Source organism: Schistocerca americana, chromosome 9 (genome assembly GCF_021461395.2).
Source record: "Schistocerca americana isolate TAMUIC-IGC-003095 chromosome 9, iqSchAmer2.1, whole genome shotgun sequence".
Classification (NCBI taxonomy): domain Eukaryota; kingdom Metazoa; phylum Arthropoda; class Insecta; order Orthoptera; family Acrididae; genus Schistocerca; species Schistocerca americana.
In genome coordinates this window covers 237,460,977-237,488,122 of record NC_060127.1, presented here as the reverse complement: position 1 = coordinate 237,488,122, position 27,146 = coordinate 237,460,977, and the positions used below count along the sequence as shown (strand labels likewise).

The following is a 27,146-nucleotide window of genomic DNA, read 5'->3' as shown; positions in this document are numbered from 1 at the left end:
AAATACCCCAAGGAATTTGACAGATTCTGCTTCTCCAAGTTCCTCGTTTTTATGGATAATTTGGAAGTCCGTTGATTTTGGTTTTTTAAACTGTAGTATTTAGTTCTTTTCCTGTTCAGTTGTAATCCACTTGCACCAAACCAGTGTTATAAACTATTTAGGGTGACATTCACACAGTATCTAATAATAGAATTAAGTAATTTCAGTACACATCTTATTTTTGAGGTAAGAAAAAACCTTCAATGTTGTACCTACCGAAAGCAAGTAAAAAGTGTGCAATATTCTAGCATTATCCTATATCCACATCTGCATCTACAGAGTGTCCCAGGATTTGGGAACGTGACAGAAACGATCATTGTAAACAAAAAACGTCACATAAGCATGGGCTCTAAAGTACATACCATAAGAGCTATGAATACACCCTGTATATTGTGTAACAAGTCCCTTGTACTGCAAGCTCTCTGCTTTCCGCATTTTGAGAGGTGGTGGTATGGATCAAAACAAAGAAAAAATTTCCAGTAAGCAGGGGCTCTTAAGTGCATAGCTTAAGAGCTACAAACATTTATTCAGTAGAAGAGATGTTTTTCAAAATAGCAAAGATGAACCAGTGGTCATAGCTTTTAAGGTATGACCACAGGCACATTTTACAGCCCATTCCTACAAAATTTTTTGCTTCAATTGATCATTCCTGTCGTACCTCCGAATATTGACTGTTCCTGTTGGGATATGCTGTACGAAGGAAGGATCGATATACTGGTGGACTTTCGGGAGGTTGACTTCTGGGAACGTACGCACTCGTAATTTTAAAAGTAAGCTATTCTGTGGTACACGACACTCCTCTCGCAGTGTTTACCATTTGAGTTGACTGGACATCTCGTCGATGCTTTCGCACTTACTAAATGAACCTTTACGAAGAAGAACCTACAAGATGTGAAACGTAGAAAAAATGTACATTGTTGCAACACAAGAAGCATCAAACACATATACACGCCTTACCACAGACTATCAAAATCAATAAATAGCTATGAAGTCACAGGGCACAAACTATTTAATAGGCTCCCACATGCTATACAGGATCTTCCTGAACATACATTCAAAGAAAGACTGCATGAATGGTTTATTGCCCACCCGTTCTATGATATCAATGAATTCTTCAACTGTAAAATGCAGTAATCCAACAGATGACCCACTGTACATTTATTGTAATATAAGCTAAAATATTTCAGTAGTCAATACCTTATCACACTGTATTATAAATTGTAACTTCATTTGACGTTGTCAATTGCTGTAATGGCCTAAAGACAATAGAATCTTTATTATTATATGACAAAATGTTCTGCTCTACTTTTGGGTATTGTCTGTTTCTTCTATCAGTCCTATTTGTTACAGATCCCAGACTCACGAGCAGTATTCAAATACAGTGAAACCTCGCACAGTGAGCACAATTCGTTCCGGAATCTTACTCGTAGTGCAAAACACTCTTTAAGGGAAATAATTTATCCCGTATAAAGTGATGTAAAATACGATAATGCGTTCCGTGCAGAAAAAGTACTAAAAGTTTTATCTTCCTTGTGCCATTTGTTCAAAGAAAATTATGCATACAGTATTACGTACGTGATAGGGACAGGGAATGTGAAGTAGGTGGTGACCTGGTAAAGATAGCTACCCAAACATAACACTATGTGCATTTCGTGCAGCGTTTCAGCATCACAATTGGCCTCATCTTAATGTGGCTGTTAGGCATGTTAACATGGTGCTGGAGAAGGCACTGGTGGCAGAGGGGATGGGTCACATTGCAATTGTGCCAGTACAGTCTTATCAGTAGATCAGGTTTCACTAGGCATGGCCTGCACCTCAAAAGATATAGGGAGGGGAGGCTGGCAAAGCTTATAGGTGACAGTGTAGTGGGAGGGGGTGGTGGGATCACTCGTGGAAAAATTCCTGTAGTAGTTGTTGTTAGAGCTGCACCTTTTTTAGATTGAAGTCAGCTGATAGGTATACCTGCTTAAAGGAAGCCCCTCTAACTAAGGAATCACCGTCAGAGGACGTCATGTTCCCGAGTAGGGAAGGAATTAGCGTATTTCGTCAAAATGTAAGAGGTATTAGAGATAAAGTTAGTGAACTGCTTATAGATGTTGACTCTGAAATTATTGATATATGAGAGCACCACATAAATAATTTGACAATTCAGAGGCTTCTTTTACCAGGATACAGATTAGCTGGCTGTTTTTCAAGCAGTTCCTTGCAGGATGGGGGAGTGGCTATGTACGTAAAAAATAGTATTCCATTCGAGTCCATAGACGTATCACGGCACTGCACTGAACAGATATTTGAATGTTGTGCAGGGGCAGTTGAATTTAATGAAACTAAACTTGTATTTTTTGCTTATAGGTCCCCCAACTGCGACTTCAGAGCATTTCTGCTCAAGCTAGTGAGGTTTCTCGATTCACTTTATAATAAGTACCAGAAATTAGTTATACATGGTGACTTCAGTGTTAATTTTGTATATGATTGTGCAAGAAAAATGGTGTTGGTAGATCTCCTAAATTTGTGTGATCTGATACAGACTGTGTTTTTTCCTACTAGGGTGCAGGGGAACAGTAGCACAGCCATAGACAATATTTTTATTCATTCTTCATTACCAGATGGGCATTCTGTTAGTAAAAGGGTGAATGTCCTTTCAGACCATGATGCACAAATTTTAGCTCTAAAAGGCTTGTGTACTCAAACGAATGTCACATATAATTACAAACTGTGTAGAAAAGTTAATACAAGGGCAATTGAGAGTTTTTTAAAACTCGTCAAGGAACGAGAGTGTCAGGATGTTTATAGTGCCGATAACATAGATGATGAATATAACGCTTTCCTTAACACATTGCTCCTGCTCTTTCAGAGCTGCTTTCCATTAGAACGTTCTACATGGAGTACTAGCAGTAAAAGGCAGCCTGGGTGGCTGACTACTGGGGTAAGGATATCATGTAGAACAAAGTGGGAATTATATCAAAATGTTAGAAGTAGTCACAAACAAGCTACAGTTGCCCATTGCAAGCTGTATTGTATGGTGCTTAAAAATATTACTAGGAAGGCAAGAGTATGTGGTGCGCAAATAGAATAGCTAATTCACAGGATAAAATTAAGACCATATGGTCAGTTGTGAAGGAAGTGTCTGAAGGTTGACAATATAAAGTCAGTTCGTAGTAAAAATATTTCTGTTACTATTAAATCAGATATATGTACAGTATTTAACAATCATTGTCTGAGCATTGCTGGTGAATTAAATAAAAATTTAATTTCTACAGGGAATCATATAATTCTCTTAGAAAATGCCTTTCCAAGGCTGATGTCTGAAATACTCCTCTGTGATACTGACAAGGGGGAGATTTAGTCAATAATTAAATCACTGAAGACTAAGGATTCTCATGGATATGATGGAGTTCCTTGCAGAGTATTAAAGTACAGTGATGCACATGTAAGCCCTGTACTTAGCCATATTTGTAATTTTTCCTTTAGGTATGGTCAGTTTCCTGAACAATTAAAATACTCACAAGGGAACCTCCACATCGCACTCCCCTGAGATTTAGTTATAAGTTGGCGCAGTGGATAGGCCATGAAAAACTGAACACAAAACAATTGAGAAAACAGGAAGAAGTTGTGTGGAACTATCAAAAAAATAAGCAAAATATACAAACTGGGTAGTCCATGTGGAAGATATGCAACATCAAGGCTAGTGTGAGCTCAGGAGCGCCGTGGTCCCGTGGTTAGCGTGAGCAGCTGTGGAACAAGAGGTCCTTGGTTCAGTTCTTCCCTCGAGTGAAAAGTTTTTTTTCTTTATTTTCGCAAAGTTATGATCTGTCCATTCGTTCATTGACGTCTCTGTTCACTGTAATAAGTTTAGTGTCTGTGTTTTGTGACCGCACTGCAAAACCGTGCGATTAGTAGACGAAAGGATGTGTCTCTCCAATTGGAACCGAAAACATTTGATCGCAAGGTCATAGGTCAACCAATTCCTCCACAGGAAAACACGTCTGATATATTCTATATGACACTGGTGACGCCATGTGCATCACATGACAAGAGTATGTTGTCGATCCACCTAACTTGTGCACTTGGCGAATGGGTAAAAAGATTCTACCTTGCCCGATTTAGGTTTTCTTGTGGATGTGATAATCACTCCCAAAAAAGTGATGAAAACGTAAGAGTTTGTCTCATAAACTGCAACAAATGAATGCAACGGTTTCACAGTCACACTGTTTTCCTGTGCTCTGTCAAAACATATGTTTTTAACATTTTCAAATTTTTCCGTGTGCAGACTGTCAAATCCTGCATATGTCCAAGCAAATCTGAACATGTTCTGGAATTTTGGAGAGCGAAGTTGATTATGTGTAAGTGCCTGAACTTTGATAATTGTCTGAAAATAAAAAATTAAACTTTACACTGGAGGGAAGACTTGCACCAAGGACCTCTCGTTCCGCAGCTGCTCACGCTAACCACGGGACCACGGCACTCCTGAGGTCACACTATCCTTGATGTTGCCTATCTTGCACATGGACTACTCAGTTTGTATATTTTGCTTATTTTTTTCATAGTTTCACACAACTTCTTCCTCTTTTCTCGATTGATCTGTGTTCAGCTTTTCAAGGCCTATCCACTGTGCCAACTTTTAACTAAATCTGAGGGGAGTGTGGTGGGGAGGTTCCCTTGTCAGAAGTAAAGCTGCTTTATAGAAAGGGATAATGTAGACAGTTTTAGACCTATTTCTATGCCATCAGTGTTTGCTAAAGTTATTGAAAAGGCTGCTTATGTAAGGATAATTGATCATTTTATGTCACACGATTTGCTATCAAATGTACAGTTCGGCTTTAGAAATCATTTAACAGCTGAAAATGCTATATTCTCTTTTCTCTGTGAGGTACTGGATGGGTTAAACAAAAGGGTTTGAATGCTAGGCATATTTTTTGATTTAACTAAGATGTTTGATTGTTTTGATCACCGACTATAGCTCCATAAGTTGGTCCATTACAGAATAGTGAGAGTAGCTCAATTGGTTCATCTCTTACTTTAGAAACAGATAGCAAAAGGTCATTACTCACAATGTTGAGAATGTCTGTGATGTGGGATCTGAGTGGGGTACTGTCAAATGGGGGGTTGCCCGAGGGATCAGTGTTGGGGCCGCTCCTGTTCCTTATTTATGTAAATGATATGCCCTCTAGTATTATGGGTAATTCTAAAATATTTCTGTTTGCTGACGACACTAGCTTGGTAATAAGGGATGTTGTGTGCAACAATGGCTTGGTTTCAAATAGTGCAGTTCATGACCCAAGTTCATGGCTTCTGGGAAATAAATTAACACTAAATCACAGTAAGACTCATTTTTAGAGTTTCTACACGTAATTCAACAAAACCTGACATTTTAATTTCACAGAATGGGCTTATGATTAGTGAAACTGAACAGTTCAAATTTCTGGGTGTTCAGATAGATAGTAAACTGACTTGGAAAAGCCCACGTTCAGGATCTCATTCAAAGACTTAATGCTGCCATTTGTACTATTCGAATGGTATCTGAAGTAACTGATGGTTCGACATGAAAATTAGTCTACTTTGCTTATTTCAATTCACTTATGTCATACGGTATTATATTTTGGGGTAACTCTTCTCATTCTAAAAGGATATTTTTGGCTCAGAAATGGGTGGTTCGGGCAATAAGTGGTGTAAGTTCGCGAAACTCTTGTCTGCCCCTGTTCACTAGTCTGGGTATTTTGACATTGGCCTCTCAATTTATATATTCTTTACTGCCGTTTCTTGTTAGCAATATCAGCTTATTCGCAAGAATAAGCAGCTTTCACTCAGTTAATCCTCGGCATAAATCCAACCTGCCTTTGTATCGTACTTGCTTGACTCGTAGGCAAAAAGGTGTGCAGTATACTGCTGCATCCATTTTCAATAAGCTACCACAAGAATTCAAAAATCTTAGCAGTAATCCACGCACTTTCAAATCGAAACTGAAGAGTTTCCTCACGGGTCACTTCTTGTATTCTGTTGTGGAGTTCCTTGAAAAATTAAGCTGATTCTTATGTTGTATTGTTGACTGGGTTTACTTAAACTTATGGACTGACTTTTTTTGGGGTGATGATTTTCAGTGGACGATGCAACCAATTCCCACACTTTCAGCATTTCTCGTATTGGACCAGAAGATTGCTGCTTTGCTGTTACTGCCGCCTCCTCTTTCTCCTCTTCCTCCTCCTTTGAAGAACTCCTCTCCACAACTCCCTGCCGTGAAACACACTGCAACTCTATAAGCTCTTCGGTGCTCATTTCTTGGCTGTAATCTTCCACAAGCTGATTGATATCACTGTTGTCCACTTTTAGTCCCGTGCTCTTAACAAAGACACAATCTCATTGACTACAGGCTCCACAGGTACTGACTCTATTGCCTCCGAGTCACATTCGACAGTGCACTCTGGCCAAAGTTTCTTCTGAGTAGAAGTGAGAGTTCTCTCGGTAATCCCATCCCACACCTTTTTGGTGATCTTGACACAGGTAATCGTGTGTAAGTGATATTTCCAAAACTCTCCAAGAGTGAGATTGGTAACTTCAGTCGACTCAAAGAAATGCCTGAAGAGTGCCTTAGTGTAGGGCTTCTTAAAATTAGAAATAATTTACTGGTCCATAGGCTGGAGTAACGGATTTTGATGAATTGAAATTCTTCAAGGAAGTGGTCTTGTAGGCCTGGAGGATTGGAGAATAGGCAGGAGCGTTGTCCATAATGAGCAAGATACAGAGTGGTAGATTAATCTCGAGAGAATATTTTTTCATCGAAGGACTGAACACTTCGTCGATCTGATCACAAAAAAGATCGTGTGTCACCCGAGCCTTGTTGTCGGATCTCCACATCACATTTAACCTGCTCTTGTGCCCTTTACACTTTTTGAAGGCTTGAAGAGTTTCTCAATGGTAAACAGGGAGAGGTTTAATTTTCAAATAATCTCTCGCATTGGCACAGAATAGCAGTGTGAGATCGGCTTTGGTTGTCTCACACCTGGGTAATGCATTCTCCTCTGCTCTTACAAAGGTATGCTTCAGTATATTTTTCCAGAACAGACCTGTCTCATCACAATTAAAAACCTGCTGTGGCAGATAACACTCAGAATCTATGAGCATTTTGAAGTTTCTGATGAAAGCTCTCTGCTGCCTCTGTGTCCGCCATGCAGTGGACGCTAGTTCTTCTCTTAAACTTCTCGGACCACCCACCGCTTCCCTTAAACACTTCAGTGAATCATTCTCACCTTTTCACAAATTATGTTCTCATTAATAGTGTTTTGCAATTGCTTTTCATTTATCCATTTTATCTGTATAAGGAACAACCTGTCAGTATCGTCCAGAATACGAAACCATTGTTTGGATGTTCATGTCACTCGCTTTGCAGCCTCTATCTCCTTAATCTTGTCCCGGTTCTTGAGGATAGTGCAAATAGGTGATGCTAAATCAGCAATGCTCACACCACGTCTGCATTTTTTCAATTATTTTACGTTTCATTTCTAAGGTCATTTTCTTACTCTTACGGTCATATTCTTGCAGCTTTAGCTTCTGGGACATTTTTAAGAAGCTTATTAAAATTTGTGCATAAAAAACACTGTGGGAGCACTATTTTAGAAAAAATGTGTGATTGCAAGCTGCAGTAAGGTGGGTAACAGAAAGAGCGCTAAGCCCGGACTGTGGTATGTACTAAAGACATTATTGATATGCTGCTGCTGACAATGAAAGTTGCTCATATTGGCAACCGTTTCCCCCACCGCGTGCATACGGCTGGTGATGTTGCACTAAATCGTCGTGACTCGTGCTTGTTAAGCGTGTCTGTTTTTAATAATTTGTTTAGCTCATTATGTGAATTGCACAATGTGGGAGGTGCTTATTAAGTGAGGTTCCACTGTATTGGCTGAACGAGGACTTTTGGACTAGCTCCTTTGTGGGTGGTCAGCTAATCTCAGTGTGGCATCAACGTTTTCCTACACTTAGTTTTACAAGGATATTCTATTTTAAAATGCTCTGTGCACATATTCCAACATAATAAATATGGCTGCTTCCAGGGATTGTTTGGCAATTGTGTAATTGTCCAGTAATGGGTCTTTCTGTTTATTTATGCGCAATATGTTAATTTGTTTACTTTGGGGGTCAACTAACAGTCACTGCACCAAGTGTCAGTCCACTGCAGTCATCATCTGCAAATTGACTGACGGGCCTCTTGATGTTCTCCACAAGGTCATTTATACACTCTGTGGATAGTTACGGTCCTACAGCACTCCTTTGGGGTATCAACTTCCTTTGTTATAATGCTATTGCAATTTTGGCTTACATGCCTTTGTCACACTTAAGATTCAGTGCCGTATTGTTGTTATTGTTCTGATTTTCATTCCAAAGATTCGTGTGATGCACTTCCCCCTGCCACTCTTTCCTGTGCAAGCCCCTACGTCTCCATATAGCTGCTGCAACCAATGTGATCAATGTGATGTGCATTCCAGCCCAAGATGCTGGATTGGTGGTCATGTGTGCATGGTATATATATATATATATATATATATATATATATATGTATGTGTGTGTGTGTGTGTGTGTGTGTGTGTGTGTGTGTGTGTGATATATGAAAAATAACAAGTCTTCGCTTCAGCTTACGACCTTAGTGCACATCGACAGCAGGAATTATTACCCTGTCACAACTAAATTTTTCTGTACCTTAACTATGTGTCTGAACAATTTCTTTTATTTCATCATCTGTGGAGCTAGTTGGTATATAAACCTGTACTACTGTGGTGAATGTTGGCTTTATATCCGTTTTTGGCCTGCATGGACTCCTATTTTGTATGCATTATTAAACCTACTCTTGCACTACCCTATTTGATTTGTATTTATGGTCCTGTACTCACCTGACTGAAACTCCTTTTCCACTTGCCACAGAACTTCACTAATTCCCACAATATCCAACTTCAAATCATCCAGTTCCCTTTTTAAATTTTCTAACCTACCTGCCCAATTAAGGGATCTAGCAGTCTATGACCTCACCTGTAGATTGTATGTTTGGTTTTTCACGATGACGACATCCTCCTTATCGGACCCACGTGGAGACCCGAATGGGGAACTATTTTACCTCCAGAATATTTTACCCAAGAGAATGCCATCATCGTTTAACTACACAGTAGAGGCAGCATGCCCCCAGGAAAACTAACAGCTGTATTTTCCTGCCGCATTTAACTGTTTGCAGTACTGGCACAGTGAGGTCGTGTCGGTTCTTGTTACAAGACAGTGGCTTATAATCCAAAATTGCAATAGCACAATAAAAACAGTTACAGCTAAAAGTGAAAATGACATCTTTTAAGAACTCCCTTGGGATACTTCAGAGGTTACTAATATGTCTGAAGGTTTCTCTTTACTAAGAATGGCATACTATGTTCCATTTGTTAGGAGCTCTTCTGCTCAGTCACAAAACTGGTCCAATATTCCGTACGCTCATCTTTTGTTTATTAAGCTACAGTGTGGAACCCTGTCAGACATCTTCCAAAAGTCGAGGAACGTCAACCTGGGCACCAGTATTTGCTGCCTTCAAGATCTTGTGGATTAATTCACTATAAATGGACTACACAGTTAACGAGAGTAGTTTTACGCACGAAACTTACGTCAAAGTATAAGAATTCGATCATTATGTGTTTCTCATTGTGCGCCTCTCACACTGCAGGGCACAGAATGGGAGGAGCTGCTGCGGTGTCACCTGCTCCGAGTGCGCCCACTGCAGGTGTGAGAAGACGGACAGAGAGGTCTTACGGACAGCCGGTATGATGCCACAACTCCGGACACTTACGATGATGCGCGGTACCAGAGCTCGCATCTTACGTAAGATCTGCAGGAACTGTCCGAATCTCACAACTTTGCAGCTTCACGGCTGTCAGAAGATGAACTACTCGGTAAGTTGAACCTTCAGCTATAGTGTGAGATATAAATGAGGGCCCACTTGTGCGAGTACTGTTTTTAACCAGATGGACAATTCCTGTTTTCTGTACTTTATAGTGAGGGATTGGACGGGTTAAAAGATACGTGTGCTTCTGAGAAACAGAAAGTGCACGTGATTCAAAATGTAGCAATGTGGGACCTCTCATCTTGCTTTGAGATCACTCTTAGAGTTCATACATGGTATGTTTCTTTTTTTTCATTTTTTAATTTATTTTTGAACTACAGTTACCTGTTAAAATTATATTGTAGGTTACATTTCTCGTATTATCGTTAACTAGCCTTTTCCCAGTGGCTTCGGTCACATACACTTTTGACACATATATTACACACACGTCCTCCTCTCGCTCGCTGTGTCCACTTCTTCCTCTCCCTGTCTCCCTCATCCTCCCACCTCTTCCCTACTCCCACCTCTTCCCTACTCTCTCTCTCTGCCCATCTCTTCCTCCCCTTTTCTCTCTCAGCTTCCTCCTCCTCCCTTTCTCACCGTCAGTCTCTCCTGCGCCCCCACCCCACCTTGCTCAGCTGTGCCATTGCAAGTTGTGCAGATACTACTCACATGACATGCCAGTCATGCAGGGCAGCCTACATGTCAGTGGTAGGAAACCCTTTTGTGCCCATATAACCACTCCTGTGGAAGCTAGAAAGTTCTAACTGCCATAGTGCTGAATGTGATACAGCAACCAGCATGTCTTCCAAATTTGGGTGAAATTGATTAAGATGCAATTGACAATTTGCTTATTTCTGTAGTGTGAGAATTTTTGATGCAATGACCAAACTCGGCAATCACGGTTAATAGAATAATAAAAAGTAGCAACCGGGATCACAAATTTGTTTTATATCTGGTGTCAGTAATTGGTTTCAGTCATTAAACCGACTTCAGACCCCAGATGATGGAGGAGCCTGTGCCAAGCTCTGTTGTGTGATGCCTGTTGCTGTCTGGGACAGATACTACTTGATACTGGCTTCTCTCCTCATCTGGAGTCTCACTCTGAAGACAGATGTCATGTTCTCAGCTGTAATTTTTTATCATTACGGTAGAGTGTAATTAGTCTTGTCGAGGAAGCAGCTTCTCGTACAGCTTAGCTGCAGCGTGCTACCTTGGATGACAGTGAGGGAAACCAGACACCGATCAGCTCTGTGCAGCAGATTAATGACCAGGTCTTCTGTTTTTGTTTTAGGGTGCAGGGTCGTACGCACCCGTGTCAGAAATGTAGAATGTCGGTGCCAATGACGAAGGCACCCCTGACATCACGGTCAGTTCGAGAGCTGTCAGTATATGCAAAGGTACTATTGTGAATTTCCGTGTGAAGGTCGTGAAACTGAAGGCGATAGAGCGAGGCTGGAGGTAGTGACTTTAGGAAGCGAATGGAGGCTGAGGCAAACACGGGCCGCTGCGTGAAGTCGAGCTGGTGAAGGATTCACACGCATCAGGAAAGTGGCAGGTATTGTGAAGTTAAGCTGTCGGAGGAAGAGCTGAAAGTGAACTCCGGGAGGTAACAGAGAAAAGGGACGTGCCCCATGCTGGCGATCAAAGGAGTCATTGAAGAAGGAGGCATAGGGTGGGTGGCCTGCACGGCAGACAAACGGTGTGCTTACCTGCTGAGGAGAAAGTAGGATAGCGGTAGTTTGGCAGCTTCAGCATACAGACTCTCAGCCGGTCCAGTGAATAGGTGCCAGTGACCAAACAGATGCCACAATGGTGAATAGTATTGAAACAGGATAAGAGGGACAGATGTGCAGATGCAAAAACGAAACACCCCTAGTCTAGTTTTGAATGGAAAAGGGACCGGTACAAACAGTGGAGGGTGGTTCGATCTGCTCCCCAGGAAGTACCACTGAGGACACGTACAACATTGAGGGACTGCATACAGTGGGCTGTTAGGTAAGACACGTGAGAGGACCGAGAAAGTTTCCTATCGAGCGTGAGACCCAAGAATTTCATAGTTTCAACAAACTGAAGAGGTACAGGGCTGAGGTGCAAAGATGGCGGAAGAAACCCGTTGCGCCACAAGAAATATGTACAAACAGTTTTGTCAACAGAAGAACAAAAGCCACTGTCCGTGCTCTACAAGTAGAGACGATCGAGACATCGCTGAAGATGCTGCTCGATGAGCCGAGTCAGTGGAGAACTGGAATAGATGCAAAATCGTCGAAAAAAAGGGAGCCAAAGATGTCCAGTGGGAGTCAGGCCATTATGGGACTAATGGCGATAGCGAAGAGGACGACACTTGGGATGGAACCTCGAGGCACACTGTTTCCCGGATAAAGGTGTCTGACAAGGCAGAACCCTCACGTACTTTGAAAACTCGGTCTTTTAAAAATTCCTGAAGGAAACGGGATATGCGGCTACCGAAGCCCCACCTGTAGAGAGGACAGAGGATACCAGTCCTCCAGCAGTTGTCGTAGGCTTTCTCCAAATCGAAAAACATGGCCACAATCTGGGAGTTCCGCAGCAAACCGTTTGTGACACGGGTGGACGAAATGAAGAGATGGTCGACTGCAACTAAATCCACAGTGTGCAATGCTTAGTAAATTGCGAGAATCATATGTTCCGTCACCTTGCAAACACAGCTGGTGAGAGAAATGGGGCAGTAGCTAGAAGGAAGGTCCTTACCGGCCTTAGATATGGGTATGACAGTGGCTTCGTGCCAGAATCTGGGATGTGATGTCATCAGTCATACGACCACACCACCGCCTGAGACACCGATCCGCCGGATGTGATTCTCTCAATAAATGGAACAGAAGAATGGCTGTGTTAGCCAAAGAGTACACAGCCAGTCACAGTACTTACGCTGCCACGAGGCACTGCTGGGCCATTTCGTGTGCAGCAGGAGAGTAATGCAGTTGTGCCAGTCTACAGTTCGTAGCCGCGCTCAGTGGTCAGCCAGTGCCGACGTTAGTCATCATCAGCAGCTCAGTATTGCTGCCATCGAGTCTTTGTTGCTTCATTTCAAGTTAGTCTTCAAATTCACCGGATTCGACATTTGAGATTACGAGACATTAAGTCATCACTGCACGATCTTTGACATGTATATTATGTCATTCTACAGACGCTTAGTCTAGTCGCACCTTCTATAATTGATGACCAACTGATCGTGGACTGCAGCAAAGTTAAGTAATAACTTCTTTCTTATTTTGTACTCCTGCTAATTAATTGTGTTTTCCTGTTGTAGCTACCGAGCAGTCTTGGCATAGTTGAACCCACGTTTCCACCTCCTCGGCTACCTCATCTTCGCCACCTCGTGTTGACGGACTCGATTATGGTGGAAGATCGAGAGCCGTTGTGGGAAATGTGCCCTCTGCCCAGATGCGGTCGTACATGTTAAGCAGAAAGTGCTTGCCCTGCCCGAGCCTCCTCCACTCATTTCCGATGGATGAGAAGGCAGGAAAATGGCAGCCCAAGGTGTCGGAGATAGCAGTAGGGTCCACTGTGACATTGTCTGCTACTGTCAGGCCTGAAAATCCCAGAGATCTGTCAGAGATTGGCCCACATGGTGGGCGAGGGAGTGGAATGTTAAAAGAGCTAATGAATGAAACCGAACTAGATTGTTTGCTGTCCTGAAGAAGGTGATGACACTGTGCACACAACTGTTTACAATGAATGCAGTTTGCCATTGTAGGATTACGGTTAAAAATGCAGAGAGCACGTGTCCACACACAAATTGCATCGCGGCATGCCTCGGTCCACCGAGGGACCGGGGGGCGCAGCGTGGTGAAGAGAAAGTGTGAGGAATGGAATGTTGTGTCACAGTAATGATAACATCTGTAAGATACTCTACCTGGTCAGCACAATGTTTGTCGAAGGTCACCAGAGAGGAGTAGAGCCTCCAGTCAGACTTAGTAAGCTGCCATTTGGGTGTGCACGTAGATGGGATAGGAGTCAGCAAACGGATATTACACGGGAAAAACGGTCACTCGATTACGTGTCAGAGAACGTACGCCTCAGACAGTGGGCGAGCTGGTCAGTGCAGAAGGATAGCTCCAAATGGGAATAGGTGTGCGTGAAGTCTGAAAGGAACATGGGTGCTCCTACATTAAGGCAGAGGAGGTTAATTTGATTGAGAAGGTCAGCCGAGAGGTCACCTCTCCGACACATTCTGGTAGAACCCCAAAGGGGCCGATGCACATTAAAGTCACTGAGCAGCAGAATGGGGTGAGGTAGCTGCCCAATAAACTCTAGAATGTCTGCCCCGGCGATAACAAATGACGGAGGGACATAAATGGTACAGAAGGAAAAGGTCAAGTGAGGAAAGAAAAGGCAAACTGCAACAGCTTGGAGATGGGTAATCGGAGAGGTGGATCGACTGTAAACATCATCCCGTATGAGCTACAAGGCTCCTCCACGAGGGGGAGGAGGTCAAAACAGACTGGAAAGAAATGCGAGAGCTCAAAGTGGTCGTGAGGATGCAATATTGTTTTCCCGGAGGCAGAGGACGAGTGGACACTGTGATTCTAAGAGCACCCATAAATTGTTGTCGTCGGATCGAAGAACGCAAACGTTCCACCGGAGGAGAGTCACGACGAGGAAAACATGGAGGGGTGTCACCTCGGCGGCTGCCGAGTGCCGGCCTACGTATACCTGTCACTACGGGACACGGAAGCAGGAACATCCCACTCCGTTAAGTCTACAGGAGTGTCGGCATTCTCCGTCTGTCGGCCTGCGTATTCCAGGGCAGAAAAACAGCCGAGAGTGCACACCGGCGACACAGAGTTCCGCCAGGTGAGGGTATCACGTGGCGACAGCGTCGCAGGGGAGACCGGCCGCCTCCGTTCCACTTCTCGGAGCCTTTCCGGTTGGCAGAAGAAGACTCTGATGTCGGCTGGCTGGAGGGATGTACAAAGTCTTTGTAGGAGTGTTCCTTCTGTCCTTTATGCCTGCCGGTTGTGTAGCAGGTGGCTTAACTCTGGGAGGCGAAAGTTTGTCGCACAGCTGGAGGAGGAGACGGGGATGCTACCGGGACACCGAGCAATTTCACAATCGCGGTGCTAAATATTAGGTCGGACGTCTGCACGGCCGGGTCCTCCGTAGAGCGAGAACGATACTGTAGGTGCCAGGCGGTAGGACGTGGGGTTTACGAGTAGCCGACAACTTACGAGCAGCCGGGTAATGCAGTTTTTCCTTCACTCATATCTCCCGGACAGCCAACTCGTCGAGATATGCGGGATATGCGGGATAATATATTGCTTCCCCCTACTTATACTTCCCGAGGAGATCACGAATGTAAAATTAGAGAGATTAGAGCGCGCACGGAGGCTTTCAGACAGTCGTTCTTCCCGCGAACCATACGCGACTGGAACAGGAAAGGGAGGTAATGACAGTGGCACGTAAAGTGCCCTCCGCCACACACCGTTGGGTGGCTTGCGGAGTATCAATGTAGATGTAGATGTAGATGTAGATAATCGCAGGAGGATTTGGCACGGTCGTCAGCGCTGTCGCTGCAGCGGGGAGAAGGAGGTGGGCACTCGCCCTTGTGAGCGTCACTACCGCAGGTTACACATCTGGCCGGGAGTCGACAGGACTTTCAGGTGTGGTCGTAACGGTGACACCAGTAGCAGTGCGTCAGGTTTGGAATATACAGTCTGACTGTGATAACTTCATCACCTGCTTTGATCTTTGACGGAAGAACCACTCTGTCAAAAGTGAGAAACAGAGTGCGTGCGGGCACTGAGGAGGCATCTACCTTTTTCATCACACGATAGACTGCGATGGCACTCCGATCGGAGAGGTACATTCGAATTTCTGCCTCAGTCAGACCGTCGAGCGGTGTAGTGTAAATAACACCGCAGGAAGAATTCCGCATTCGGCGGGCCTCGACACCAACGGGATAGCCGCGGAGGAGCGGAGCTGCGAACAGTGTCGCGCCTGAGAGTCAGAAGTAGCCTTCGAAAGCAAAGTGACATTGTGTAAATGAGAGCAGGAGTTCACAGGGCCAGCAGTTGCATCGACACCTTTCCAGGTAATATACGGATTTTGCGTAGTGACTGACCGTCTTCAATATGTGAAACCACGTGGAACCGTGGTGCAGCTGGGAGGGTCTTTTGAATCATTGGCCTCATTCCGTTTATGTTTTGTAGACGTTGAAGGTGAAGACGATTGGCTCGTTGCGAGAAAATCCCCCACGATTTTCGGCATCTCCGACGGCGTGCTCCTTACTACGGGGGGGCACACATCAGAAGGGGGCACACTTGCCTCAGGCGATTGTTCACACTTCAGATTGCACCTCACGAACACCTAACAGACGTTCGAATTGGCAATTTGAGAAGCTAGCAGCTCGGGCAATCATCTCTCCTCAGGCCCGGCCTCTACGAGGGGGTACGTGCGAACTCTACCTGTCGACTCGGGGCTGGGTTTTACACGTTACCCGTTCACGTGTTATGTGTCAGAGGCATAGGCGGTGCATGGGGAGGAAGAAGAAAAAAGGAGGACCTCGAACGCCGAAACGGAGGAAGGATAGGAGAATGGGAACAAGGAAAGAAAAAAGAAATGAAAAACAGTGCAGAGACTGTTCTGATATTGGCCACTGAAAATGCAAAACACCTTTCCAGAAACATTCTGGACACGTTCCCCGAGGGAGAAGAAATAGAACAGTGTGAGGATATACGTGCAGCACCGAAGGGAAACTGTGCTGCGCGGCCTCACGGTAGCCGAGCACGGACCCGACGAAGAGTGGCGAGTCCCGTGAGGGGTTGGGAACCGGTGGTCTGGTACTTCGGTCAGCCCGAGTGTGGCTTTTAGGTGGTTTCCTGCACTCATGTAGGGAAATGCTGGGCTGGTCCCCAATCTCCACTCGGTACAAATATCTGTAATATACGGTTACACAAAGGACAAAGTTTACACGATCCATAGTCGTGTGGCAGCCACAGCTCTCCTCCCTGACGTTAACTGGTGACTGTGGCACCAGGAAGGTTATCTGGCCTCAAATTTAAAATAAAAACAAAATCTGCCAAATCATGTTAAATAGTAGTGCCTTATGATGGGGTAAATGCTAGGATAGACAGTCAGTGTTTGTGACAAAATTTTATTTTGCAGAACAACCTGATTTTTGATATTTCATAGTACCGTGCAGTCAATAAATTTCAGCATCAATAATAATACTTCCTAGGACAATGACCTGTACTGCTCTACAGTACTAAGTTCCTTAATTTAAAAAATTCTTTAATTTTTATCTAATTTTCAATAATTTAGAATGTACTTGTATTTAATTATTTAATTTTGCATGTGAACATGTAATCAGGAGTATACTGCATAAATTACACATAAAAAATAGGACATGTTTAATCAATTTACAAATGTATGTGAATTACTGAGAGACATAAGGAAATTTGTGTTAATTATATTACACTGCTTGATAAAATTATACAACCATAAATTATATGAGCCACTGAGAACCATAAGAGGCCAAAGCGTATCATCATTGATTGAGACTGTAGCATTTATTTATGCTTCTGACATCCATCAATCTTAGGCTGTGTCACGTTTGTCTGTGCTCTAGATCCACATTGTATGTATGAACAGTCACGAAAAGCTATCTCACTGGCTTCTCTGATATTCGGTTTGATGATGGTTTGCTTGAGGCCCTTGTGGTTCTTAGTGTGTGTGTGTGTGTGTGTGTGTGTGAGTGTGTGTGTGTGTGTGTGTGTGTGTGTGTCAGTTGTACAGAAAGTGCAAAATTGCTAAGCAGGAATGGCTAATGGATGAATGCAATGCTACAGGAGCACGCATTACTGTGGGGAAAGATAGATGCCATGTAGAGGAGCATTAAAATGACTTTCGGAGAAAAGAGAAACAGCTGTACAAATATAAAGAGCTCAAGTGGCTCGCCAGTACTACACAAAGAATAGAAAGCTGAACGGTGGAAGGAGTGTGTAGAAGGACTTTACAATGGAAATCAACTTGAAAGCAAAGGGATGATGACGTAAATGAAAATGAGATGGGGGATCTTATTGTGCGAGAAGCATTTGTTGGAGCACTGAAGGTTGAAATAAGGCCCCTGGAGAAAATGACATTCCCTCAGAATTATTGAGATCCTTGGGAGAGTCAGCCATGACAGAACTATTCCATTGTGTGTGTACAAGGTCTGTTCAAAATATTCCAGAACATTTGTAATTTAGAGTGAAATGTGGTTGGCATCCGCATATGCTTGTGTTTAATGTGTTTCATTGTTGTATTTCTGTTAGTTATTGTTGAGTGCTGCATTTAATAGAATGTTGTGTTGCACAGTTTGTGAATTTCGAGATGGAAGAGCTAGAGGAGCAATGCATCTGCATTAAATTGTGCACGAAACTCAAGAAAATCTGCAGAGACACTCCAAACGATGCAGGAAGCCTACGGTGATGAGTGATTAAGTCGTACTCTGTGTTACAAATGGCTGACACAGTTTAAAAATGGCTGAACAGAAGTTAGAGATGACCCTCATTCGGGACACCCTCCGACGTCTACCACCGACACTCGTGTCGGTAACATCGACAAAATTGTGCGATCCAGTCACAGACTGACTGTCCGAGAGATTTCGGAAGAATGTAACATTTCAATTGGACCATGTCATGAAATCTTGACACAGCATATTGGAGTGCTATGTGTTGCCAGCAAATTCGTCCCACAGCTCGTGAGTTGAGACCAGAAAGATCGTCGCCGTGCAACCTGTGAAGGGCTATCGCATCGCACAAATGAGAATGAGATGGTCCTTAAGAGTATCATAACGGGTGATGAGATGTGGGTCTACAGTTATGATGTTGAGACTCAGGTTCAATCTTCACAATGGATCAGGAAGGATTCTCCGACACCAAAACTAGCTCATCAGGTCAGATCAAATATCAAAGCGACGCAGACAGTTTTCTTTGACTTTGAATGATTAGTTCATCTTCATCACGAATTTGTTCCACAGGGACAAACTGTTAACCAATGGTAGGATTGGGACGTGTTACGAAGCCCAATAAAATGTGAGAAGGAAACAGCCTGAAGAGTGGCGAGACAGTTCACGGCTCTCGCTTCGCGATAACGCGTCCACACATCTCTCCCTGTTGCTGCACGACTGTAGCACAAAAAATGAAATCACTGTGCTGCCTGATGCTCCGTACTCTCCAGACCTGGCCTCTGTGGACTTTTTTTATTTTCGAAGTTGAAATCCCTTTTGAAAGGACGAAGATCTGCAATGATAGACGACGTAAAAGAAGATTTTAAAACAGCGTTTTGCGTAATCCGTCTAGAGGCGTACCAGGACTGCTTCCACATGTAGAAACGACATTGCGAGCGGTGTTATCAATTGTGGTGGAGAGTATTTCGAAAGAGAGCGTGTAGAAATAGAAGGTAAGCATAGACAAATTTTTTGGACAAAGTTCTAGAATTATTTGAACAGACCTCGTAAGGTGTATGAAACAGGCAAAATACTCTCCGAGTTCAAGGAGGGTGTCACGATTCCAATTCCAGAGAAGGCAGTTGCTGTACTTACAGGTGTGTATTCTACTGGACCAACGGTTTACTAAACCATTGTTGCAAAATACTGACACCGTGAGGACAAGTCAATGAATAAGTCACAAATATCAGTTTACCTTATACTGTGTTTAAATCGTGCATACATACTTTGCCAGCAGATAGTGGCATGTGTACACATTTAGAGGCTGCAGGGAAGTGTACACGAGTAGAATAGTATGTGGTCGTGCATTTCTTGTGGGTGGAAGGGCTGTTCACAGGGGAAGTGTATCGTGAAATGGGTCCCGTGTATGTTGACAACTGTTTATCACAGAAATCTGTGTTCACTCGGATCAGGAGTTTATAAAGGGAAGGCAAAGCGTCAGAGATTGGGAGCATGCTTGCTGTCCTGCAGTGGTTGCAACTGAAACCGAGAAGCAGTGTGTGGAGCAGATAATTCGTAACGAGTGGTATGTGGCGATCAGTGACGTAGCACGTGCTGTAGGCTGTTCGTGTCAAACAGCTTACACTATAATGGGTGAGCAGCTGAAGTTTCATAAAGTTTGTGCACAGTGGTTGCCTAGCATGGTGACTGAGGAGCACAAAATGAATATAATGGGCTTTTCTCAACAGCACCTCATTCGATACTCTGGGGAAGGAAGGAGGGAAGGAGAGGATTTAGTGGCACAAATTGTTGGAGGGGTCAAGTTTTGGGTTCACCACTTTCAACCAGAGACCAAATGACCATCCATGGAACGGAAGCATTCTACCTCCTCGACAATAAAAACACTGAAGGCCATTCCGTCAGCCTGTAAGATTCTGCTCACCATGTTTTGGGACACGTGAGGGCTGTACTGGTGAAATTCCGTCCTCATGGTGAGGCACCGAATGCCGTGTCATACTGCACCAGTGTGTGGGAACTCTTGACACACCATTCACCACAAATGTAGTGATTCCTCTAGATGACAGTGCCTGCCCTCGTACAGAAAGACAAATACGGGACCTGTTACCAATATTTAATTGGGAATGCTTTGAACAGTTGCCCTACGGTGCCAACTTACCCTCGGAAGACTTCTTTGCTGCCAGTTATTGAAGGCTTGTAAAAAGGTGGGATAAGTGTCTGAATGTACAGTGTGAATATGTAGCAAAGTGAAACAAATTTCAGGAAGTTACTTCGATTTTTATTGCCTCTAGCCTGTTTTGCAACTTATTTATTGACACGCCATCACGCCTACAGAGGTACGGGAAAACTAGTAGAAGCTGGCCTCGAGGAAGGTCAGTTTGGGTTCCAGAGAAATGTAGAAACACACAGGGCAATACTGCCCCTGAAGTTAGCTGGCATAAAATACGGGGAGTGAAAGGATATTTATGGCACGTACAGAAAGTAGACTGCAGATGTAAGAGTTTAAGGGCACGAAAGTTGCAGTGCTGTACAGTATCGATACCGTGCCAGGCAGAACGCATACGCTGCCGTCTTGAAGCCACATCTCTGGTCGTACACGTATGTAGCACCACTGCTGAACTGGATAAGAAGACACTGCAATGAGCCAACTAGTAGTCTATGAGTGAAGGTTATAGTGGCATTTCTGTATTTTGATCATTTATAATGATTAGGCTCTGTCTAATGGAATCTCTTGGACATGCTGTACGAATTTACGTAAACAGCAGTGCCACTGTGATTGTGCATACTTCTAATCGTATCTGCTCTCTGTCTAAGTACCCGCTATTCCATGACACCCGCCACGTGCGGATCCGACGAAAGGGAAGCAGTGCTGCAAAGCGAGGAAGATGGGGTTGTAGCCTAAACCAGGTGTTGTTCAGTCTGTTCACTGAGCGAGCAGTAAAGGAAACTGGGAATAAATTTGAAAATGGAATTAAAGTTCAGGAAGAAGAAATTAAAAGCTTGAGGTTTCCTGATGACTCTGTAATTTCTGTTAGTGTCGGGAGAGGGCTCGGAAGAGTAGGTGAACAGAACGGATAATGTCTCGAAAGGAGGATATTAGACGAACGTCGACAAAAGCAAGACAGGGTAGCAGAATATAGTCGAATTAAAACGGGCTGTGGCGAGAGAATTAGATTGGGAAATTGGACACTAAAAGTAGTAGAGGAGTTATGTTATCTGAGTAGCAAAATAACATAATTGCTGAATTAGAGAGGATGTAAAATCCAGGTTATCAATAACAAGAAAAGCATTTCTGAAAAAGAGGACTCTTTTAACATCAAATTCAAACTTAAGTGTCAGAAAGTCCACCTCTGCAACCAAACGATTAATGTTGCTGCCTTCAGTGTGGAGGTCGCAGGTTCAATTCCTGGTACCTCTTCAGATATCTTTTGAGATAGGGAGATATGGTACGGTATTCACTCAGCCCTTGTGAGGTCAAATTAAGAAGCAACAGCATCATCAGGATTCATCTGGTGGCTACAATGGCTGGAGCAATTGTCAGCATGCCGATCACACGTTCCACCGTCGTAGACCGCTCCTCGTAGTGCCTTTTAGGCAGCAGTTGGCCAGCCAGAACAGGCCTGAGGCCTAATCTGTGAGCGGTGTTTACGTTTATGTTAAGAGACCTTTCCTGAAAGTACTTGTGTGGAGTCTACACTTGTATGTAATTGGGACGTGATTGATAAGCAATTCAGACAACAGTAAAACAGATCCTTTTGAAATATGGTGCTACAGAAGAAAGCTGAAGGTTAGATGAGTAACTGACAAAGAGGTACTCTGTGAAATAGAGGTAACATAGATTTAGGATTGTCTGACGACAATGCTCTCACCATTGAAATCCCTTTAAGGTCAAACGATGATAAAGGTATAAATAATATTTACAAAAGAAACTTCTCTGTGGACAGCTGTCATCTGTTCATAAGTATTTTAGAAAAGAAAAACTGGTTAGATGTTATGAAACAAACAAGTACAGATGAGGCATATAGTGTATTTTCATCGAATTATCTGATGAACTTTGATATGTGTTTCCCAAAGAAACTGACCAGAATCAAGTCTAATGGACACATAAAGTCAGGTTCTCGGATGACTCTTGGCATTAATAAATCGTGTGAAAAAATGAAAAAACTCAATTCAGAGTTGAGGGAGTGTGCAGATACTGATTTTATAGAATATGTCAAAACGTATAGGAAAATATGCTGCAGAGTAATTGCAAATGCAAAGTTAATAAGTAATGACATGGAAATAAAACAGTCCAGAAATAAAACTAAAATAGCATGGGAAATTGTGAGAAAAGAAACTGGGGTACCTATCAAAGATAAGGAAATTATTCTAAAAGATGAGGAGAATAAAATGTTAGATAAATATGCCATGCCCAGTTATATAAATAATTACTTTTTAAATATACCCCAGACATTAAGCAGGAATTTTGGGGAGCAGATGAGGAGAGCAGCACCCAAGGCACCCAGCAGTATGATGGCAGTCCCAACATACGAAAAGGAAGTTTTAAAAATGATTAAAAGTCTCAAGTCCAAGATGTCAGTTGGAGTAGTTGAGGTGTCAATAATAATAGCAAAGAAAACAGCTAATCAAATAGCGAAACCATTGGTGCACGTAGCAAACGTGTCAATGGCTGAGGGAGTGTTTCCACAGAAACTGAAAATTTCTAAAGTCATCCCCCTGTTGAAAAAGAGAATTAAGCTTAAAATAGAAAACTACAGACATGTCTCACTTCTCCCAACTTTCTCAATGTGTGACTCTATATTTCATTTGTATCTGTAAAACCTTAATCTTAATATCCACAATCTGGTAAACAGTAATGAGCACAGTTTTCAAGCTGGGAGAAGTACCGAAACAGCTGTACTGGAATACACAAAAGAAATAATCAGTAAATTGAGAGAGGGAAAAAGTGTAGTTGGATTAAATCTAGATCTGTCAAAAACCTTTGACACTGTTGACCACAGCATACTTTTGGAAAAACGTGAAGCTATAGGTATTAGAGGACCGGTAAAAAAGTGGTTTGAGTCGTATCTGGAAAAGAGGATGCAGGTAGTTGAAATTACAGCACCAAATATTAACCAAAAAATTAAACTAAGGTCAGGTCCAAGGGAGGTCACTGTAGGAGTACCCCAAGGAAGTGTATTAGGCCCTTTGCTATTCCTCATTTACATTAGTGATATCTGGGTGTCAGAGAGAAAAGCTAGAATCGTGTTATTTGCTGATGATACTAGTTTAATAGTTAGTGATATGAAGCAGTCATTGCACAGTGCTGTGGACCATGACCTACAAGATATACAAAAATGGTTTAGCGCAAACAAGCTAACAGTGAATGAAAAAAAAAAAAAAACTAATTATGTGCAATATGGAAAAATAAGTGAACATGATGACCTAAATGCCACCATGGAGGACAAACAACTTGAGTACAGTGTGCAAAATTCCTCGGTATGCACAGTGATGAGAAGATAAACTGGAAGGACCATTTGGTGAGCTTAGCACTAAAACTAAATTCAGCATGTTTTGTACTTAGAATAATTTCAAGAGTTTGTAGTAATGACTGTACCAGATTAGTATATTTTGGCTATTTTCAGTCCATTGTGTCCTATGGGATAGTATTCTGGGAAAAAATAAATTGTCGTCTAAATGAGACTTTCAAATTGCAAAAATGCGCTATTCAGATAATGAGCCAGAGCCCACCTCAAACACATTGTAGGCCCCTTTTTAAAGCATTGAAAATTTTAACAATTCCATAATTATACATTCTGAAATTTCTGTTGATGATCAAAAGAAATCAGGACAAAATTAAAACCAATACAGACTATCATAATTACGATACACGGCAATGTAAAGATCTCCCCTTACAAGCTGTAACAAGGACCCGAAGTCAGAAACATGTTTGTAATCAAGGCATCAAACTTTTTTAATGCACTACCAAAACATATCAAAGAGCTGGAAAATGAGGATAAATTTAAAACTGTTATAAAGAGTCACATGCTTGACAAATGTTGATACAGTGTAAGTGAATTTCTAGGCTCAACTGTATTAGAATATAAAGAACCACATGCTTGACAAATGTCACTACAGGATAAGTGAATAGCTCTGCTCAACTGTATAAGAATATATGATATCATAAATGTGACAAATGAAATCACAACATCAAGGAATAGGTCTGTTAAGCACATAAGAAATTATGTTATAAAAACACTTATTAGTTGTATATTGTATTAAACATAAGATAGATTCATATGAATTCAGCATAGAAAAACATTTTGTTAAGATATTATATAGTTGTTGAAATGTATCCTGACAAATCCTATATCACAAGTGTGATCATTGGGACGATAATAAATAAATAAATAAATAAATTGGGGGAAAATAACTCCCTGGCACAATATGGCTAAAGGAAGGAGTAGCTCGATACAGCACAATCTGCGGCATTGAGGAGTAATTAATTTGGTGGTGAAGGGAAGTATATTTGATTATAATGCTTTACTTGGACTGAAGTTCAAAATACTTTTCAGTTACTGGTGCCTGCTATATGAAGCGGACTTTGAAGGAATATGAGGAAACTCTGTACACCATAATAAATCTCCATTTCATCGCAATAATATAATAGTTTTGTTGTAATACTTCCTTCTTTTGTTTACCCACCTCAGTGTAGAAAACTATTAGTAGATAAGTTTTCTTGGATTTAGTAAAATAATTTGTTCTTATTTTTAAGTCAAAGACAACTACCACTCATTGCTGTAATAAAAGGCTTATTACATTCTCTGAGTTTCTAATTGCAATCTTCCATTTGGGCTAAATGGGTCTTTAATGCTTCTTTTCCATATAACTTCCCAAACTCTGTGCAAAATAAATAAAAATACCCAGTTGCAATTTTTTTTAAATTGTGAATAATTCCTCTCACTACAGATAATGTGATATTGTGAATTGTGATAATTGTGATAATTCCTCTCACTACTCACTATGAATCTACATTATACATTCACAAATCATTTCCTATGATGAACAGGTGGAAAATAATTCTACTGCCAATAGGCAATAACTGAACATTTTCTTAATATAAATTACACGGTACAGTTACAGAGCCGTCACCTTTTTTTTATTGACTACACAGCTGCCGTGTTCTCACCTTTGCTGACTGTCAGCTAAAAAATCGTGGTGCCTGGTGTTGCATCCGATGAGAAAGATGATACCACACTGTCAGTATTGTAAACTCCACACGAAATGGAGAATGAGAAAACATTTGAGTAAATGTATCGAAAAGAAACTAAACTAAACTACGCCCAAACAGGCCGTGAAGGCACAACAGTACCAACCGGCTGCCGTGCCGTCCTCAGCCCACAGGTGTCACCGGATACAGAGGGGGACGTGGTCAGCACACTGCTCTCCCGGCCGTACGTACGTTTAAGAGACCGGAGCTGCCACTTCTCGATCGAGTAGCTCCTCAGTTTGCCTCGCGAGGGCCGAGTGCACCCCGTTTGCCGACAGCGGTCGGCAGATCGGATGGTGACCTGTCCGAGTGCTAGCCCGGCCCGACAGTGCTTAACTTCGGTAATCTGGTGGGAACAGATGTTACCACTATGGCAGGGCCACTGCCAAATGTATTGAGATGAAGCTAACGTAAATGCTGTGAAGTATAAAATTATGAATGTTTGCCTGATGTCATTTGGGCAGGGAATGTTAGTAAGTCTACATATTTTAGAGGCAGACCAGAACTTAATTACAGGAAAGAAGGAAAGACATTCAAACAAGTGTAGGCTGAGTGGTTATTCAGAGATGAAGAGGCAGACAGCTGCATCAAACTAGGCAACTCATACAAATCTCTGGATGTAAGAATTTGTAGGGAAATTGAACTGAACTGTTTTGTAGCCTTTGCCATAGGTAAACAGGTGGCAGACTTTGGTTCATTGGTAGAACACTAAGAAAATAGAATGAGTGCACAAAAGAGATTGCTTGCAAAACACTTCTGCAATCCATTCTAGAATAATGCTCAGGTGTGTGAGACCCATACCAGACAAGACTGATAGGGAATATTCAGAGGATAGAAAGAAAGGCAGCCCAAATGATCACAGGCTTGTCTGACCCGTGAGAGAGTGTCACAGATATACTGCGGATACTGAATTGACAGACTCATCTACATCTACATCTGCATCTATACTCTGCAAACCACGGTGAGCTACACGGCAGAGAGTATGTCCCGTTTTACCAGTTACTGGGGTTTCTTCCTGTGACATTCGTGTATGGAGCATGGGAAGAATGATTGTTTAAATGCCTCTGTGTGTGCAGTAATTATTCTAATCGTACCATCGCGCCACCTCTGTGAGCAATACGTAGGGAGTTGTAGTACATTCCTAGAGTAATTATCTAAAGCCAGCTCTTGAGGGATCATTAACAGAGTTTGTTGGGATAGTTTACATTTATCTCCAAGAGTCTTCTGGTTCAGTTCCTTCAGTATCTTTGTGACAGTCTCCCACAGATTAAAAAACCTGTGACCATTAGTGTTCCCCTTCTCTGTATACATTAATATCCCCTGTCAGTCCTATCTGGTACGGCTCCTACCCACTGGAGCAATATTTTAGGATAGGTCACACGAGTGATTTGTAAACAATCTCTGTTATAAACTGATAGCACTTCCCTAGTATTCTACCAATAAACTGAAGTCTACTACGTGCTTTATCCATGACTGAACCTATGTGATTATTCCATTTCATGTACCTACAAAGCATATACAAGCACCTGGTTGTAGAGATGGCTGATTCCAGCAGTGACTCATTGGTATTTTGGTCATAGGTTACTACA

At 42.4% G+C, this 27,146-nt stretch overlaps 1 protein-coding gene across 1 annotated transcript in view; it reads left to right on the top strand.

The window, feature by feature from the left end:
- Positions 1-27,146, top strand: part of LOC124550838 (F-box/LRR-repeat protein fbxl-1-like) — a 107,808-nt gene that overhangs the window by 23,965 nt on the left and 56,697 nt on the right. Inside the window, exon 2 of the mRNA XM_047125564.1 lies at positions 9,725-9,950. Within this exon, the coding sequence (XP_046981520.1) occupies positions 9,822-9,950 (129 nt within the window). The 5' untranslated portion in view covers positions 9,725-9,821. The remainder of the gene's footprint in view (positions 1-9,724; positions 9,951-27,146) is intronic.